The sequence below is a fragment of the Petromyzon marinus genome, chromosome 41 (assembly GCF_048934315.1).
Source record: "Petromyzon marinus isolate PM22_M1 ecotype Great Lakes invasive population chromosome 41, UKy_Petmar_22M1.pri1.0, whole genome shotgun sequence".
Taxonomy (NCBI): Eukaryota; Metazoa; Chordata; class Hyperoartia; order Petromyzontiformes; family Petromyzontidae; genus Petromyzon; species Petromyzon marinus.
In genome coordinates, this window is record NC_133707.1 from 11,733,853 (window position 1) to 11,751,625 (window position 17,773).

Consider the following 17,773-nt stretch of genomic DNA (forward strand, 5'->3'; position numbering starts at 1 on the left):
AGCTTCCTACGCGGAGTAGACACTGGGGTGACTCACGCACGCCAATCGGCAACGTACACCGGGCAGCGGCTGGCTACTTGTGGCCACGGCGAGCGGTCCCCGAGGGCACGAACGGTGACACGAGTGGTAGTGATACTAGTGGTGGTGATACTAGCGGTGGTGATACTAGCGGTGGTGATACTAGCGGTGGTAATACTAGTGGTGGTGATACTAGTGGTGGTGACACTAGTGGTGGTGATACTAGTGGTGGTGACACTAGTGGTGGTAATACTAGTGGTGGTGATACTAGTGGTGGTGACACTAGTAGTGGTGATACTCGTGGTGGTGACACGAGTGGTGGTGATACTAGTGGTGGTGATACTAGCGGTGGTGATACTAGCGGTGGTGATACTAGCGGTGGTGACACTAGTGGTGGTGACACTAGTGGTGGTGACACTAGCGGTGGTGACACTAGCGGTGGTGATACTAGCGGTGGTGATACTAGCGGTGGTAATACTAGTGGTGGTGATACTAGTGGTGGTGATACTAGTGGTGGTGATACTAGCGGTGGTGACACTAGCGGTGGTGATACTAGCGGTGGTGATACTAGCGGTGGTGATTCTAGTGGTGGTGACAAGAGTGGTGGTGATACTAGTGGTGGTGATACTAGCGGTGGTGATACTAGCGGTGGTGATACTAGCGGTGGTGATACTAGCGGTGGTGATACTAGTGGTGGTGATACTAGTGGTGGTGACACTAGTGGTGGTGATACTAGTGGTGGTGATACTAGTGGTGGTGATACTAGCGGTGGTGACACTAGTGGTGGTGATACTAGCGGTGGTGATACTAGCGGTGGTGATACTAGTGGTGGTGATACTAATGGTGGTGATACTAGCGGTGGTGATACTAGCGGTGGTGATTCTAGTGGTGGTGACAAGAGTGGTGGTGATACTAGCGGTGGTGACACTAGTGGTGGTGATACTAGTGGTGGTGATACTAGTGGTGGTGATACTAGCGGTGGTGACACTAGTGGTGGTGATACTAGCGGTGGTGATACTAGCGGTGGTGATACTAGTGGTGGTGATACTAGCGGTGGTGACACTAGTGGTGGTGATACTAGCGGTTGTGATACTAGCGGTGGTGATACTAGCGGTGGTGATACTAGTGGTGGTGATACTAATGGTGGTGATACTAGCGGTGGTGATACTAGTGGTGGTGACACTAGTGGTGGCACGAGCGGTGGCACTCGAATGCCCCTTCTCATCATCGTCGGAGGCCAGCAGCTCGATTCACAACATGGACGTTGCTTTAGAGTGGCCGCTCCATTTGCTTCACCGATCACGACGTGGAGTGGCCTATCCAGCAGGAGGCCGGTGGTCCTGGGGCGGCGGTGGCAGTGACGGTTGGTGGTGGCTACGCCGCTGCATGTGGCAGCCTGCGATCCAGCGCTGTGGAGGCAGCAGCGAGGGTCTGTGGATCGCTGCGCACGGATGTTGTGAAACTCCCTTCCCGTGGACATCGAGGATGAGTCATACCCTGGTTCTCGCCAGGTGAAAGGAAGTACAGCAAGTCGACTAATCGCCATCCGTTTTTATCTGTTTGGGGATAGAGCGTTGCCCCCTCACGCCGCGTGGCTTTTTTCCGGGTTCTCCGGTTTCCTCCCACACGCATAAACACTCATCAATGATTGTCTGAAAACATCTTAAAATAAAAAAGCCAATATAGCAGCAGGACCCTGCTGAAAAAGTAGTGTGACTTTCTTGGATAAATAACCCATTATTTAATATATCATAATTATTGTGAATATATCATCTTACATATTATAGGGGCGATGGATCACGACATCTGGAGGAACATTCGAAACGGCGGCCCATACGAGAGACAGGGAGATAGGAAGGGGGAGAGAGCGAGGGAGAGAGAAAGGGAGAGCAAGGAGAGAGGGGGAACGCGTCGCTCGTTCAGCTTCCAGCGGCGCAACGGCCTCGGAGTGATCCGTGCGGCGCGTGTACGTACGTGAGTGTGTGTGCGTGACGCGATTTTGTTCAACACAGTTTTAATAACGCACGATCACCCGCGGTACAGACGCAGATACAACCCGCGGCACGCTCGGCTGATACGGCGGCTCTCGTTAGTTAACCCGATTACATTTCTACAAGCTGCTTAAATAAGTTACGATTAATTGTCTGACACTCTCAATTACTCGTTGGAATCTGTATTAATCGGATCTTGTTAAAGCAGAAAAAACACAGAAGGAGAAATCTAATTAAGGCCTGCTTACTGGGACTGCGGAGCTGCGAGGCCGGTGAAGGCGTCGCTTGCTCTAGGTTTTCAGGGTTTTTGTGAGCGTCATGAGTAATTAATTTAATTAGCGGTGCTATTTCGTTTTTTATTTTTTTAATCTGATCACCGATTGCGATCGATGTCGAATCACGCGGCCATCATGACAATCATCACGAGCCTCATCGTGCAAAAGTACAATTAATAAAATCAAATGAGCAGACAATTCGCCTCCTTCCCATTTCCATCCCTCGATGTAAAACAAAATATTTAAAGTATTTTTTTACAAATCCCATCAGGTTCAAGGAAGCTTTGCTCTGCCAATGAGACTGCTTGTCAAAACCGGTCCAGAGTTTTGCTTACGCTAAACCAATGCTGCTGACAATGATGCACTCCCAGAGGGCCGTGCGGCTGATGGGATGTGAAAAAAAAAGATTTAGTTTTTTATGTGGAGGGACAGATGTATGGGGAAGGAGGCGTTATCGCCCGTTTCCTGACTTCGCCTCTCAATGACGGAACTCTCTCGATCAGCAGAGAGCCCAGCAGGGTCGGCACGAGCCCAGACCCGTGAGAGGTGGCGGCAGCTGGGGGGGGGGGGGGTGGAAGCCTTCACGGTGGATCGACTGATCAGTTGACGACCATGAGACCGTGACGATGACGACGATGACTGTGACGTCGTCGTCGCTCTCGCTCGCCGGCCCTACAGGTCCTCGGACTCGGAGCCATCTCCGAAGGGGGCGAGCTCCAGGTTGATGCCCAGGCTGAGCTCTCCGCTGGGCCCGCTCCAGCCCTGCGGCGTGCGGTTGAAGGTGGGCCGCGCCGTGAGCCCTTCGGACGCGATGAGGCCCCCGTCGGAGGACGGCTCCAGGGGCAGCAGCTCCAGCTTGGGCATGTGGAACACGGTGACTTGCGACGCATTCTCGAAGCCACCATACGGCGTGGCCAGCCTGCGTCGCCACGGGGACCGCGCGTCCACCGGACGATGGGAGAAGAGAGACGGTCGGTCGGTCGGAGAGACGGGTACACCAGGGGGGCAAAGATGGTGGAGGGGTTCCCTCAAGTGCGATTGCACCGCCCGCGCACTCAATGGCCATGCCGCCAGCACGCCCGTTACCTGTTGAAGCTCTTGAAGCTCGCCTTGTCGGCCGCCGGCCCCGGCTGGGCCATGCTGGGATGGACGGAGGCGAGCAGCTCGGGGTCGTCGCCGATGGCCTGCTCCCAAGGCGAGCGGTAGATGCGTGGCATGGCCGTGATGTTGAACGGCTCCGGCTGCTGCCCGGGCACTGCATGGCCTGGGGCACGCGGGAGGAGGCGGCGGCGACGGAGTGAGTGGCGCGGCGCCCGAACCGACGGACGCGCTGTCGACGGCGCGTTAACCGCTTGGGGCGCTACGGTGGCGAGATGGAAACTACCTTACCTGGTATACAGAAGGTCGTGAGTTCGATTCTGATCCTGATGCATTTTGTATATTTGGAGTTTGCGTGTCTCTGTCACCATGGTAACGTGGATTTTTATCCAGGTTCTACGTTTTTTCCCTTCACATTTAGAATATGCTTCACGTATTTAGAGTATTTGGCTGCTGTACATTTCCACGTGATGATAAGCCACTTGATTGAGCTGTCATTTGTGGCCGAATCGCTTCTGAAAACGAGCTACATAGCTCAGTGGGCCTTACCTGGTAAAATAAAAAAGAATAGTTTAGTTTTAGCTTGTTGCAGGCGTTCGCGGTTTGAATCTGACGGGCCACCCTGGATGTCACTGCGCTGTCAGGGCATTCACCGCCAAATGCTATGCGCCGCTGGCGCCATCTGCTTCACTCACAGCGGACGTTAGACATCCCGTGATGTCATTCGCTATTGCAGATTGTGCGCTGGCGTCAATAGTTGCTAAGATTTTGTGTTACTCAATTGGGATCGCGCACGGCAACATCACCCCTACCGCAGACCACGCCTGTGAACAGCAGCAGCGCCGCTTGCCCGTCGCTGTGAGAGCGATGGCGCGAATACTGAACACGCGCTCCGTTATCCCTCGCGCACACTCGACCGCTCGGTGATGTTGGCCGTTCATAACAACGTCGATGTGGCCTTGCATGCGACCTCAACGACCCCGGCCCCGACCTCGCCCGCCCGCCCACTCAGCCGACGGACGCTGGGGCCCAGAGCTCCGTCACGGCCTCGGTCATCGGCGTCGCGCTCACGGTTAAATGCAAGGCCGACCGTCAAAGGCCAAGTTCCGTGCCGGCGTCTCCTCGCTCACCGGAGCACGGCGGCGGAGATCCCGAGATCGCCTCCTGTGACGGCCTCGAGGCGGCGATTCGTTAAGGCGATTTTAGGGCAATAAGTTGCCTATTGTCAAACGTTTACCTCCCCAATTCTGGATAAATTTGGCCGCTGATTGCCGTGGTGGGCACAGGGGAAGAGCTCACGTGACTACCTGAGGTTGTGTATGTACATTGAACTTCTTCTGCACCGACAATTAGCGTGGTTGGCTACATATGCTGCAAAATAAGTTCAACATACATACATTCATGCACCGTACGTAGCCAACCGTGCTAATTCGTGATGCTCTGTAGCTCAATCACATGGTGGGGGTGGGAGTTTAAGATTGGTTCCCTGAAGGATGCGCCAGGCAAAGGGAACACCCAAAGCCAGACGGTGGTGGCAGAGGTGGTGATGGTGGTGGCGGTGGTAGTGGTGGTGGTAGCAGCGTTGGCGGTGGTGACGGTGGTAGCAGTAACAGCAGCGGTGGTGGTGGTGACGATGATGGTGGTGGCATTGGTGGTAGCGGTGGTGACGGTGGTGGCGGAGGTACAGAGAGCTGTGAGGCGCTGCAAGGATGGGTGGTGGTCGCGGGTTGCTGAGGAGATGGAGTCTGCCTTAGTGGCCTGCGATCACAAACGCTCTTTAACGCCATCAAAAAAGTAACTTGCAGCGCCACACCTATTACCATCATTAGGGGAAAGAATGGTGATCCAATCTCCGACCCCCAGGAACTGGTTTTCAGATTTGCTGAGCATTTCTGTGAGGTCCTGGGGGAGGGAAAATCGTGGGACAAAGTGGGGATGACCCTGCTGAGGCTGTGGTGCCTCAAATATTGTAAGAAGTCACCCCCTGTGAGTGGCTGGCTGAGGTGCCATCTGTTGAGGAAGTACTGAAGGCGATCCAGAGTCTGAGACCAGGAAAGGCACCGGGCAGAGATGATCTCCCAAGCGAAATGCTGAGGGAGGGTGGCGTTTGTGCACAGACTGCCCTACATGACATAACAACAGTGTGGACCACTGGACGGGTTCCGCAGGATTGGAAGGATGCCCTGGTGGTGGTCGCCCTCTTTAAGAAGGGGGACCGCACAGACTGTAACAACTACAGGGGTATCTCACTCCTCAGTGTGCCGGGAAAGGTCCTGGCAAGGATTATTCAACATCGCCTTTGATAGGCACGCTGAGGAGAGGCTTGCGAAGTCCAATGCGGTTTCAGGAAAGGGCGGTCCTGCATAGATGCCATATTTTCTGTCCGCCTGCTACAGCAGAGGTGTAAGCCCGGGCTCTGGGTTGTTCTTCGTGCTTTCTGAGTCCCTAACCCTCTGCTCACGATCATTAAGGAACTTCATGATGGTGAGCAGGCCCGGGTAAAACTACGTGGCCGGGAGTTGGAGCCATTCCCTGTTCACCTTGGGGTGCGACAGGGATGTCCTCTGGCTCCCACATTATTTAACATCTATTTCTACCACGTAGTTTGTGAAGCCTTTGATGGCTGTACCGGAGGAATTTCCATCTGGTACAGATACAATGGGAGGCTGATCGATGCCCGGGTGCGGTCAAGGGATGGTTCTCTCTTGGTCAACCATGTTATGTATGCCGAAGATCTGGTAATTACTGCTGACTCAGAAGAGGAGTTGGAGGCGCTGCTGCTGAACCTGGAGCTTGCCACTAAGAGGTGGGGCCTTACCATCAGTCCCACCAAAACTAAGCACTTGCCTGGGTATTTTGTACAATCGGATACTCCACCCCCACAACTCCCAATTGGTGATGGGACAGTTGTGGAGAGAGTGGAGAGTTTCCCATACCTGGGCAGTGTGCTCATTACCGGCTCCAGTTTGACAGCAGAGGTCTCACTCCGAATCAGTCGAGCGGCAATATCTTTTCATCGGTTGCGTGACGCTATGTGGAAGCTACCTGGCCTGTCGCTCCGCACGAAGTTTCAGGTATTCTCGGCCACAGTCATTCTCCCCCTTCTCTACGCTTGTCAAACGTGGACTCCCTAATGGAACATCTTCGCTAGTTAGAACATATTTAGGCTGGCCTGCCTTCGATCCATCCTGGGTTTAATCAGGCAGGATTATGTGAGGAGCTCACAAAACCTTGAAAGATCTGGACAAAGTCCCATCGGTGAACTCCTCCGGCAGGCAATGCTGTGTTGGTTGGGTCATGAAGCCCACATGCCCAGCCAACGCATGCCTAAACAGCTTTTGTTCGGCCGGATCTAGGGGGCTAAACGGGCGCGGCACAGGCTAGAGAAGAGATGGAGTGATGTGGTACAGGAGGATGTGGAGCTGAGTGCACTTGCCGATGACTGGTACCAGCGGTGTCAAGATCGGCCTCTGTGGAGGAGGCCCATGAAGGACGCTACTGGGCAGTTGGAGGCAGTCGCCCTCCAACAACAACGGAGGGTGGAAGAGCGACGCTCACAACAACAAGCGGAGCACCGGGTGGCTAATGCACAGCAAGTTGCCACAGTAGGGGGCACAGGTGGTGCATCAGTCAGTCATCTTAGTCAGTCGACCCGTGGCACCTGGGTCTGTTCCTTGACCTCCTGCCAGCGGGCGTTCGACACTTCACGTGACCTCAACACGCACATGGCCTTGCACAAGCGTCGTGGTGACGTCACCGCCACTTAGTGGCGAATGGCGGTTGTTGTGGCGGTGGTGGCAGTGGTAGTGTCTGCGGTGATGGTGGCAGTGGTAGCGGTGGTGGCGGTGCAACACCAAGCCCAGCTGGTCGGTTGTCGACTGCGCCCCTTCTATGGGAATCCCGTGGAACGGAGGGAGCGCGGCCGACGCATGGCGTCGGCCACCGCCGCGACCCTCGCAACTCTCCGAGCCTCACCTGGGGCGAGGCCGTCCGGGTCGGCGCCGTCCTGGTTGCTCACGGTGCCTCCCTCTGTGCCCCCGTTCACGTGGTCCGGGCCCAGCTCTCCGTCCTGGCCGTCCACGCAGGCCTGCATGCGGCACGGACGCAGGGGGCAGCCCGGCGTGACCACGGCCGCTCTCTCTCACGGCGTGTCCATGAGGCGGGTGGGGGACATCGCCTGTTTATTTTAAACTAAAAAACATTTTTTTCATTTTACTGGGTAAGATCCACTGAGCTATGTAGCTCTTTTTCAGAAGGGACCTGGCCACAAATAATCGCCCAACGAAGTGGCTTACGATGTGGAAATGTATAGCAGCCAAATACTCTAAAAGCACGTGTCTAAATGTGGAGGGAAAAACCGGAGGACTCGGAGAGAGACACGCAAACTCCAAATATACAGCAGCAGCAGCAGGCGTCAGGGCCGGGATCGAACCCACGACCTCCTGTATACCAGGCGAGGCAGTTCACATCTCCTCGCCACCGCTGCGCCCAGAGTCGCTCACAACCGGAGGGGTTTGTGAGTTTTTGCAACGGTTGTCCCGATGGGCGCAAACCGGCAGCGTTGTCACATGGAAGGGGAATCTTCACCGCCGGCTCTGCAGGGCTGTGAGCGGGAGATGAGCGCGGGATGCCTCAACGCTCATCCGAGTTGGGAAATCGCTTTGAAGGAATTGGCCAAACGTTCCAAGCATTACCCTGCTGAAGGTGAGCGTCGAGACTCAGTGACGCTTTCCTGGATAAATAAAGGCTTGAATGTGCAGACAACATAATTGTTCATATTATATAATCCTACATTCTACACCAAGTTAGGTCAGCCGGCTGGTTCAGCGGTTGAGCGAGCGGCTCGCAGTGAGAAAGGTGGTGAGTTCAAGTCCCGGTTGGGGGTTGACTCGGCACATCCATCCCTCCGCGGCGGTCGATAAAATCGGTACCACTTTTACAGGGTAGTCAACGGCGGTTGCCCAGTGGTCAAACCCACCCTAGTTATGGGAGCGTGGAATTACCACCACTGGCTCTGCAGGGCTGTAGACTGGAGATGGGTCACCGATGACTCCGACGCTCTCATTCAAGCCGGAACTAACTGTGAGTGGCTCCCCATCGCAGGCGTCGCTGTGCTGGGATTTACGCGCGTGATTTACACAGCGTCACTCACTTACATACAGTATCTGTCTGTGATTAGACAAGTCCCTCTTACAGAGTTGTTGGGCCTACTCGTCCACGCCGGGCCGGCTGTCTCGGAAGACTCGGAGGGTGGGGGCCTCCGTACGTATCGATGCTTTACCCAACGCTCCGATCGGCTACTCCCTGTGGTCTACCCTCGTGTGCCACTCGGCTCCCGGTGGGGCGAGCTGCTCTTGTGTCCACCTCGTTGGCGATCGTCTCGTAGGTGAACTTCTCCACCCTCCTCTGCCTCCGCTGGAACATCTGCGAGCCCCTGTTGGAGTGTAGCGACAGCTCCTCCAGCATGATCTCCTTGGGCACGCTGATCTTCTTGCCCAGGTCCTCATCTGCGTCTAGAGAGACAGAGATGTCAGAATATCAAAATCAGAATATTTATTTATACTGGAGGAGGAATCCAATGATCGGTAAAGCTCTTTTTTTTTACAGATTTCCAAGTCGGGGAGGGTCACAACGTTACAACAGAGGAGTGCAAAGTATAGGAAAGGCAAACAAATGACTTACATATCTCCATATATATAAAAGGCAAAGTTGTAAATATGTGTGTCTGTTCAAAATGTTTAGCGTACTTCCCGACATGCAACAAACTTGAAATATGCCATGTGGGTATTTCCCAGACTGTACACCATGCAAACATTATAAAAATAAACTTTTTTTTTTTGGGGGGGGGGAGCTCAATAATGTAATTTTTTTGCACGCCAAGTGAGCTGTGACGTCAAATCTGTCACGTGACCCGCGCATGTGGAAGAGTAACGCATTGCAGTGGAGTGGTTAGCGCGCTGCGCTACGAACCCGGCGACCCGAGTTCGATTCCCGCTCACGGCCACCACCGGTGGTGATTATTTCAAACGCTTCTGGGCCTCCCCTAGTTCAACTCAGCCTCAAACGAGTAACTGGTGTGGTGTGTGAACATCACCACTGGGGAGACAAAGGCGGCCGGGCGTGGTGGATCCAAGTCCCGGGCAAAGCCGGGTAGTACAGCTAGTCTTTAAATAAAACCAAACAGTGTTGTATCTTACCAGGTAAGGCACAATGAGCCATTAGCTTCTTTTTCAGAAGCGACGTGGCCACAGGTGATAGCTCAGCCAAATGGCATATCATCACGTAGACATTTATAGCAGCCCAAATACTCTCAACGCGTGATGTTGATTACAAATGTGGAAAATCCACGTGACCACGGGGAGAACATGCAAACTACAAATATACAGCAGCGTCAGGGTTAGGATCGAACCCCTGACCTGCTGTGTACTGCAGCGCCCAAGATCAGGATCCCTGCGAGAGATCCAGGAAGGAGGGGGTCACGGAGGGAGGGGGTCACGGAGGGAGGGGGACACGGAGGGAGGGGGTCACGGAGGGAGGGGGTCACGGAGGGAGGGGGACACGGAGGGAGGGGGTCACGGATGAAGGGGGTCAAGGAGGGAGGGGGTCTCGGAGGGAGGGGACACGGAGGGAGGGGGTCACGGAGGGAGGGGACACGGAGGGAGGGGACACGGAGGGAGGGGGTCACGGAGGGGGTCACGGATGGAGGGGGTCACGGAGGGAGGGGGTCACGGAGGGAGGGGGACACGGAGGGAGGGGGTCACGGAGGGAGGGGGTCATGGAGGGAGGGGGCCACGGAGGGAGGGGGTCACGGATGGAGGGGGTCACGGATGGAGGGGGTCACGGAGGGAGGGGGTCACGGAGGGAGGGGGACACGGAGGGAGGGGGTCACGGAGGGAGGGGTCCCCATCACATCCGTTTTGGTGATGCCACGGTGAGGGTGGTTCGACTGGGCTGCGTTTGGAAACACGGAGGCTAAAGGGTGTCACGTTACAAACCCCAATGTGGCTGCAGCAGCTGTTGTGGATTCATCATCGATATCATCGTCATCCATCCCTTCGCATAGCGCGGTGAGGCATCGCCGCTCACCACGACCTCTGTCTGTCTGCAGGCCACTCGAGTGAGTTGAGGAGCGGCGTTTGACGAAACCCGTGGCCAGTGTTTCTACTTGGGCCGTGTTGCATCAATGTCACCAGGGCCTCTCTCCGCTGCCTCTGGTTGCCCATCGAGTCACCTGGCGTCCCGTTCCTCGTATAATAAAAAAATATATTAAATGTAGGCAAATTATCCTTCTTCACTGAGACTTAGTTCGCATCTTAGATAAAGTATTGTTACAGTTAGTCTGCGGTTAAATGTGTTTTCTTTTCTTTAAAATATTCTGTGCAATTTAATTTTGACTCGAATGAACCCAGGTGTGTGTATGTTGAACTTCTTTCGCACCGTACGTAGCCAACCGTGCTAATCGGAGGTGCGGGGAAAGGACAACTAAACACACGCAAAAAAAGTTCTTAAGAAATGGGTTTTCAATCTAGACGATGACTTAAAAGTGCTAGATTTAAAAGTGCATAGTTCCTAATATCGGAAGAAAAGAGCGTTCCAGACGGCCGCAAGGAGCGCATCCAGAAGCGCGCGATGCGGTGACCGCCTCTGTTTGACGCTGAGCCAAAAGGCGGCCCCCTGCTGAGAGTCGGAGTCGCTCCTCCCTCTGCGCAGGCGATGCTCGCCGTCTTGAGGCCGCGTCAATGATCTTCTCTGCGACGCGCGGTGCGCACTACGTGCTGGGCAGGCTGCTGCGTCTCACTCAGAGCGGAGCTGCTCATCCGCCGTTTCAATATCGCAGCGGCATGAATGTTCACGCTACGGGGACATTGATGGCCCCAATAAGGCGAGGTTGAAGGCCGGTGTTTTTGTCGGTGGTAATGATGCGCTCGCAGTGCACGGTGCCATCAAGCGGTGAAAGTGCTCGAGCGATATCTCGATGCGGTTTCATCGTTAACGTTGGCTGAGAGGCGTCCGCAATAACAGCCTAAACGAAATAATGACCATAGTACTTACACGCGCGTGTGAAGTCTATTTTTCAGCATTCTTTTTATGTTGTTGTTCTGTGTAAAAATGGGCAATGGGTTTCCGCACCGTAGTTCACTGGGTTCACGTGACAAATCGCTGCGATATCCACGGCGTGGTCGTGTGGCCAATTCTCACAGTCAAGCTCACAGTGCCCGTCAGGGTGAATGGAAATCATCGTCCACACCGGGCTGGTCACGTGGCCCAGAGTGACGTGGCCGAGAGCAGGGGGTCAGCCAAACTTTTAAAGAAGAAGGAGGAGAGACGCATCACACACAGCTACTTGTACACACACACAGCTACTTGTACACACAGCTACTTGTACACACAGATACTTGTACACAATCACAGCTACTTGTAAACACAGCTACTTGTACACAAACACAGCTACTTGTATACAAACACAGCTACTTGTACACACATACAGCTAATTGTACACACACACAGCCACTTGTACACAAACACAGCTACTTGTACACAAACAGATACTTGTACACACAGATACTTGTACACACAGCTACTTGTACACAAACACAGCCACTTGTACACAAACACAGCAACTTGTACACACACAGCTACTTGTACACAAACACAGCTACTTGTACACACACAAAGCTACTTGTATACAAACGCAGATATTTGTACACAAACACAGCTACTTGTATACAAATACAGCTACTTGTACACAAACACAGCTATTTGTACACACACAGCTACTTATACACAAACACAGCTACTTGTACACACACAGCCACTTGTACACAAACACAGCTACTTGTACACACACAGCCACTTGTACACGAACACAGCTACTTGTACACACACAGCTACTTGTACACACACACAGCCACTTGTACACAAACACAGCCACTTGTACACAAACACAGCTACTTGTACACAAACACAGCCACTTGTACACAAACACAGCTACTTGTACACACACAGCTACTTGTATACACACACAGCTACTTGTACACACACAGCCACTTGTACACAAACACAGCTACTTGTACACAAACACAGCCACTTGTACACAAACACAGCTACTTGTACACAAACACAGCCACTTGTACACAAACACAGCTACTTGTAGAAAAACACAGCTACTTGTACACAAACATAGCTACTTGTACACAAACACAGCTACTTGTATATACACACAGCTACTTGTACACAAACACAGCTACTTGTACACAAACACAGCTACTTGTACACAAACACAGCCACTTGTACACAAACATAGCTACTTGTACACAAACACAGCTACTTGTATATACACACACAGCTACTTGTACACAAACACAGCTACTTGTACACAAACACAGCTACTTGTATACAAACACAGCTACTTGTACACACATACAGCTAATTGTACACACACACAGCCACTTGTACACAAACACAGCTACTTGTACACAAACAGATACTTGTACACACAGATACTTGTACACACAGCTACTTGTACACAAACACAGCCACTTGTACACAAACACAGCAACTTGTACACACACAGCTACTTGTACACAAACACAGCTACTTGTACACACACAAAGCTACTTGTATACAAACGCAGATATTTGTACACAAACACAGCTACTTGTATACAAATACAGCTACTTGTACACAAACACAGCTATTTGTACACACACAGCTACTTATACACAAACACAGCTACTTGTACACACACAGCCACTTGTACACAAACACAGCTACTTGTACACAAACAGCTATTTGTACACACACAGCTACTTGTACACACACAGCCACTTGTACACGAACACAGCTACTTGTACACACACAGCTACTTGTACACACACACAGCCACTTGTACACAAACACAGCCACTTGTACACAAACACAGCTACTTGTACACACACAGCTACTTGTATACACACACAGCTACTTGTACACACACAGCCACTTGTACACAAACACAGCTACTTGTACACAAACACAGCCACTTGTACACAAACACAGCTACTTGTACACAAACACAGCCACTTGTACACAAACACAGCTACTTGTAGAAAAACACAGCTACTTGTACACAAACATAGCTACTTGTACACAAACACAGCTACTTGTATATACACACAGCTACTTGTACACAAACACAGCTACTTGTACACAAACACAGCTACTTGTACACAAACACAGCCACTTGTACACAAACATAGCTACTTGTACACAAACACAGCTACTTGTATATACACACACAGCTACTTGTACACAAACACAGCTACTTGTATACAAACACAGCTACTTGTATACAAACACAGCTACTTGTACACACAGCTACTTGTACACAAACACAGCCACTTGTACACAAACACAGCAACTTGTACACACACAGCTACTTGTACACAAACACAGCTACTTGTACACACACAAAGCTACTTGTATACAAACGCAGATATTTGTACACAAACACAGCTACTTGTATACAAATACAGCTACTTGTACACAAACACAGCTATTTGTACACACACAGCTACTTATACACAAACACAGCTACTTGTACACACACAGCCACTTGTACACAAACACAGCTACTTGTACACAAACAGCTATTTGTACACACACAGCTACTTGTACACACACACAGCCACTTGTACACAAACACAGCCACTTGTACACAAACACAGCTACTTGTACACACACAGCTACTTGTATACACACACAGCTACTTGTACACACACAGCCACTTGTACACAAACACAGCTACTTGTACACAAACACAGCCACTTGTACACAAACACAGCTACTTGTACACAAACACAGCCACTTGTACACAAACACAGCTACTTGTAGAAAAACACAGCTACTTGTACACAAACATAGCTACTTGTACACAAACACAGCTACTTGTATATACACACAGCTACTTGTACACAAACACAGCTACTTGTACACAAACACAGCTACTTGTACACAAACACAGCCACTTGTACACAAACATAGCTACTTGTACACAAACACAGCTACTTGTATATACACACACAGCTACTTGTACACAAACACAGCTACTTGTACACAAACACAGCTACTTGTATACAAACACAGCTACTTGTACACACATACAGCTAATTGTACACACACACAGCCACTTGTACACAAACACAGCTACTTGTACACAAACAGATACTTGTACACACAGATACTTGTACACACAGCTACTTGTACACAAACACAGCCACTTGTACACAAACACAGCAACTTGTACACACACAGCTACTTGTACACAAACACAGCTACTTGTACACACACAAAGCTACTTGTATACAAACGCAGATATTTGTACACAAACACAGCTACTTGTATACAAATACAGCTACTTGTACACAAACACAGCTATTTGTACACACACAGCTACTTATACACAAACACAGCTACTTGTACACACACAGCCACTTGTACACAAACACAGCTACTTGTACACAAACAGCTATTTGTACACACACAGCTACTTGTACACACACAGCCACTTGTACACGAACACAGCTACTTGTACACACACAGCTACTTGTACACACACACAGCCACTTGTACACAAACACAGCCACTTGTACACAAACACAGCTACTTGTACACACACAGCTACTTGTATACACACACAGCTACTTGTACACACACAGCCACTTGTACACAAACACAGCTACTTGTACACAAACACAGCCACTTGTACACAAACACAGCTACTTGTACACAAACACAGCCACTTGTACACAAACACAGCTACTTGTAGAAAAACACAGCTACTTGTACACAAACATAGCTACTTGTACACAAACACAGCTACTTGTATATACACACAGCTACTTGTACACAAACACAGCTACTTGTACACAAACACAGCTACTTGTACACAAACACAGCCACTTGTACACAAACATAGCTACTTGTACACAAACACAGCTACTTGTATATACACACACAGCTACTTGTACACAAACACAGCTACTTGTATACAAACACAGCTACTTGTATACAAACACAGCTACTTGTACACACACACAGCCACTTATACACAAACACACAGCTACTTGTACACACACAGCTACTTGTACACAAACACAGCTACTTGTACACAAACACAGCTACTTGTACACACACACAGCCACTTATACACAAACACACAGCTACTTGTACACACACAGCTACTTGTATACAAACACAGCCACTTGTACACAAACACAACCACTTGTACACAAACACAGCTACTTGTACACAAACACAGCTACTTGTATACAAACACAGCCACTTGTACACAAACACAGCTACTTGTACACACACACAGCTACTTGTACACAAACACAGCCACTTGTATACACACACAGCCACTTGTACACAAACACAGCCACTTGTACACAAACACAGCCACTTGTACACAAACACAGCTACTTGTACACAAACACAGCTACTTGTACACACACACACAGCCACTTATACACAAACACACAGTTACTTGTACACACACAGCTACTTGTATACAAACACAGCCACTTGTACACACACAGCTACTTGTATACACACACAGCTACTTGTACACACACAGCCACTTGTGCACAAACACAGCTACTTGTACACAAACACAGCCACTTGTACACAAACACAGCTACTTGTACACAAACACAGCCACTTGTACACAAACACAGCTACTTGTAGAAAAACACAGCTACTTGTACACAAACATAGCTACTTGTACACAAACACAGCTACTTGTACACAAACACAGCTACTTGTATATACACACACAGCTACTTGTACACAAACACAGCTACTTGTATACAAACACAGCTACTTGTATACAAACACAGCTACTTGTACACAAACACAGCTACTTGTATATACACAAACACACAGCTACTTGTACACACACAGCTACTTGTACACAAACACAGCTACTTGTACACAAACACAGCTACTTGTACACACACACAGCCACTTATACACAAACACACAGCTACTTGTACACACACAGCTACTTGTATACAAACACAGCCACTTGTACACAAACACAACCACTTGTACACAAACACAGCTACTTGTACACAAACACAGCTACTTGTATACAAACACAGCCACTTGTACACAAACACAGCTACTTGTACACACACACAGCTACTTGTACACAAACACAGCCACTTGTATACACACACAGCCACTTGTACACAAACACAGCCACTTGTACACAAACACAGCCACTTGTACACAAACACAGCTACTTGTACACAAACACAGCTACTTGTACACACACACACAGCCACTTATACACAAACACACAGTTACTTGTACACACACAGCTACTTGTATACAAACACAGCCACTTGTACACAAACACAGCTACTTGTACACAAACACAGCTACTTGTACACAAACACAGCTACTTGTACACAAACACAGCTACTTGTACACAAACACAGCCACTTGTACACAAACAGCAGCAGCGGGTGTACAGCAGGTGGCAACACACATTCTGACTTAAACAAAATAGGTGATGGAATAAACTGCATCTATTTAGTTTTCTCCCCGTTAGTTATTATTTAACAATTAAGTTTAACTGTTGTACATTTTAAGAGTAGGGTTTTCCCTTTTTTCTAGCAACAAAACAGGTATTAAGTTGTTAAAACACCAAACTGACACCTTTTTACAATGAATCATGTCTGCATTAACCACAATACTTGTGTTCAGAATGCAAATAAAAAACATACTCTGATAATAAATGCATTGTCTTTGAAACTGATTGGTCCACACCAGAGACAGCTTTCTTTTGAGCCTCGTCTCAAGGACAATGCATATATTATTAGTGTTTTTGTTTGCATTCTGACCACAAGTATTGTGGTTAATGCAGACATAATTCCTTATAAAAAGGTGTCAGTTTGGTGTTTTATCAACTTAACACCTGTTTTGTTGCCAGAAAAAAGTGGAAAAACATATTCTTATATTTTGGTATTGGCAAAGGAGGTCCATGATGTTGTCCATTTTGTTGCCGCCATGGCATTCCATTGTGACTCGTTTCCTGCCATATTTAGTCAATTATCTTTGTCAGAAGCGACCTGGCCACAAATGATCATCCAACGAAGTGGCTTACGATGTGGAAATGTATAACAACCAAATACTCTAAACGCATGTGTCTAAATGTGGAGAGAAAACCCGGAGGACACAGGGAGAGCCATACGCAAACTCCAAATATACAGCAGCAGGCGTCAGAGCCGGCATTGAACCCACGACCTCCTGTACACCAGGCGAGGGAGTTAACATCTCCTAGCCACTGCGGCGTCCAGTGGGCCTTGGTAAAGCAAAGATAGTCAATAGTAAGTATGTTGTCCA

At 49.9% G+C, this 17,773-nt stretch overlaps 1 protein-coding gene across 3 annotated transcripts in view; it reads right to left on the minus strand.

Annotated features, from left to right (window-relative positions):
• Positions 1 to 2,015: 2,015 nt before the first annotated feature.
• LOC116950964 (myozenin-2-like) overlaps positions 2,016 to 17,773 on the minus strand; it is a 47,114-nt gene continuing 31,356 nt past the window's right edge. For all 3 annotated transcript variants that reach the window (XM_076073394.1, XM_032969181.2, XM_032969180.2), the window contains exons 3-6: positions 8,747 to 8,895; positions 7,358 to 7,469; positions 3,371 to 3,548; positions 2,016 to 3,203 (exon numbers count right to left, since the gene is read on the minus strand). In XM_076073394.1, the coding sequence (XP_075929509.1) occupies positions 2,957 to 3,203; positions 3,371 to 3,548; positions 7,358 to 7,469; positions 8,747 to 8,895 (686 nt within the window). In that variant the 3' untranslated portion in view covers positions 2,016 to 2,956. The remainder of the gene's footprint in view (positions 3,204 to 3,370; positions 3,549 to 7,357; positions 7,470 to 8,746; positions 8,896 to 17,773) is intronic.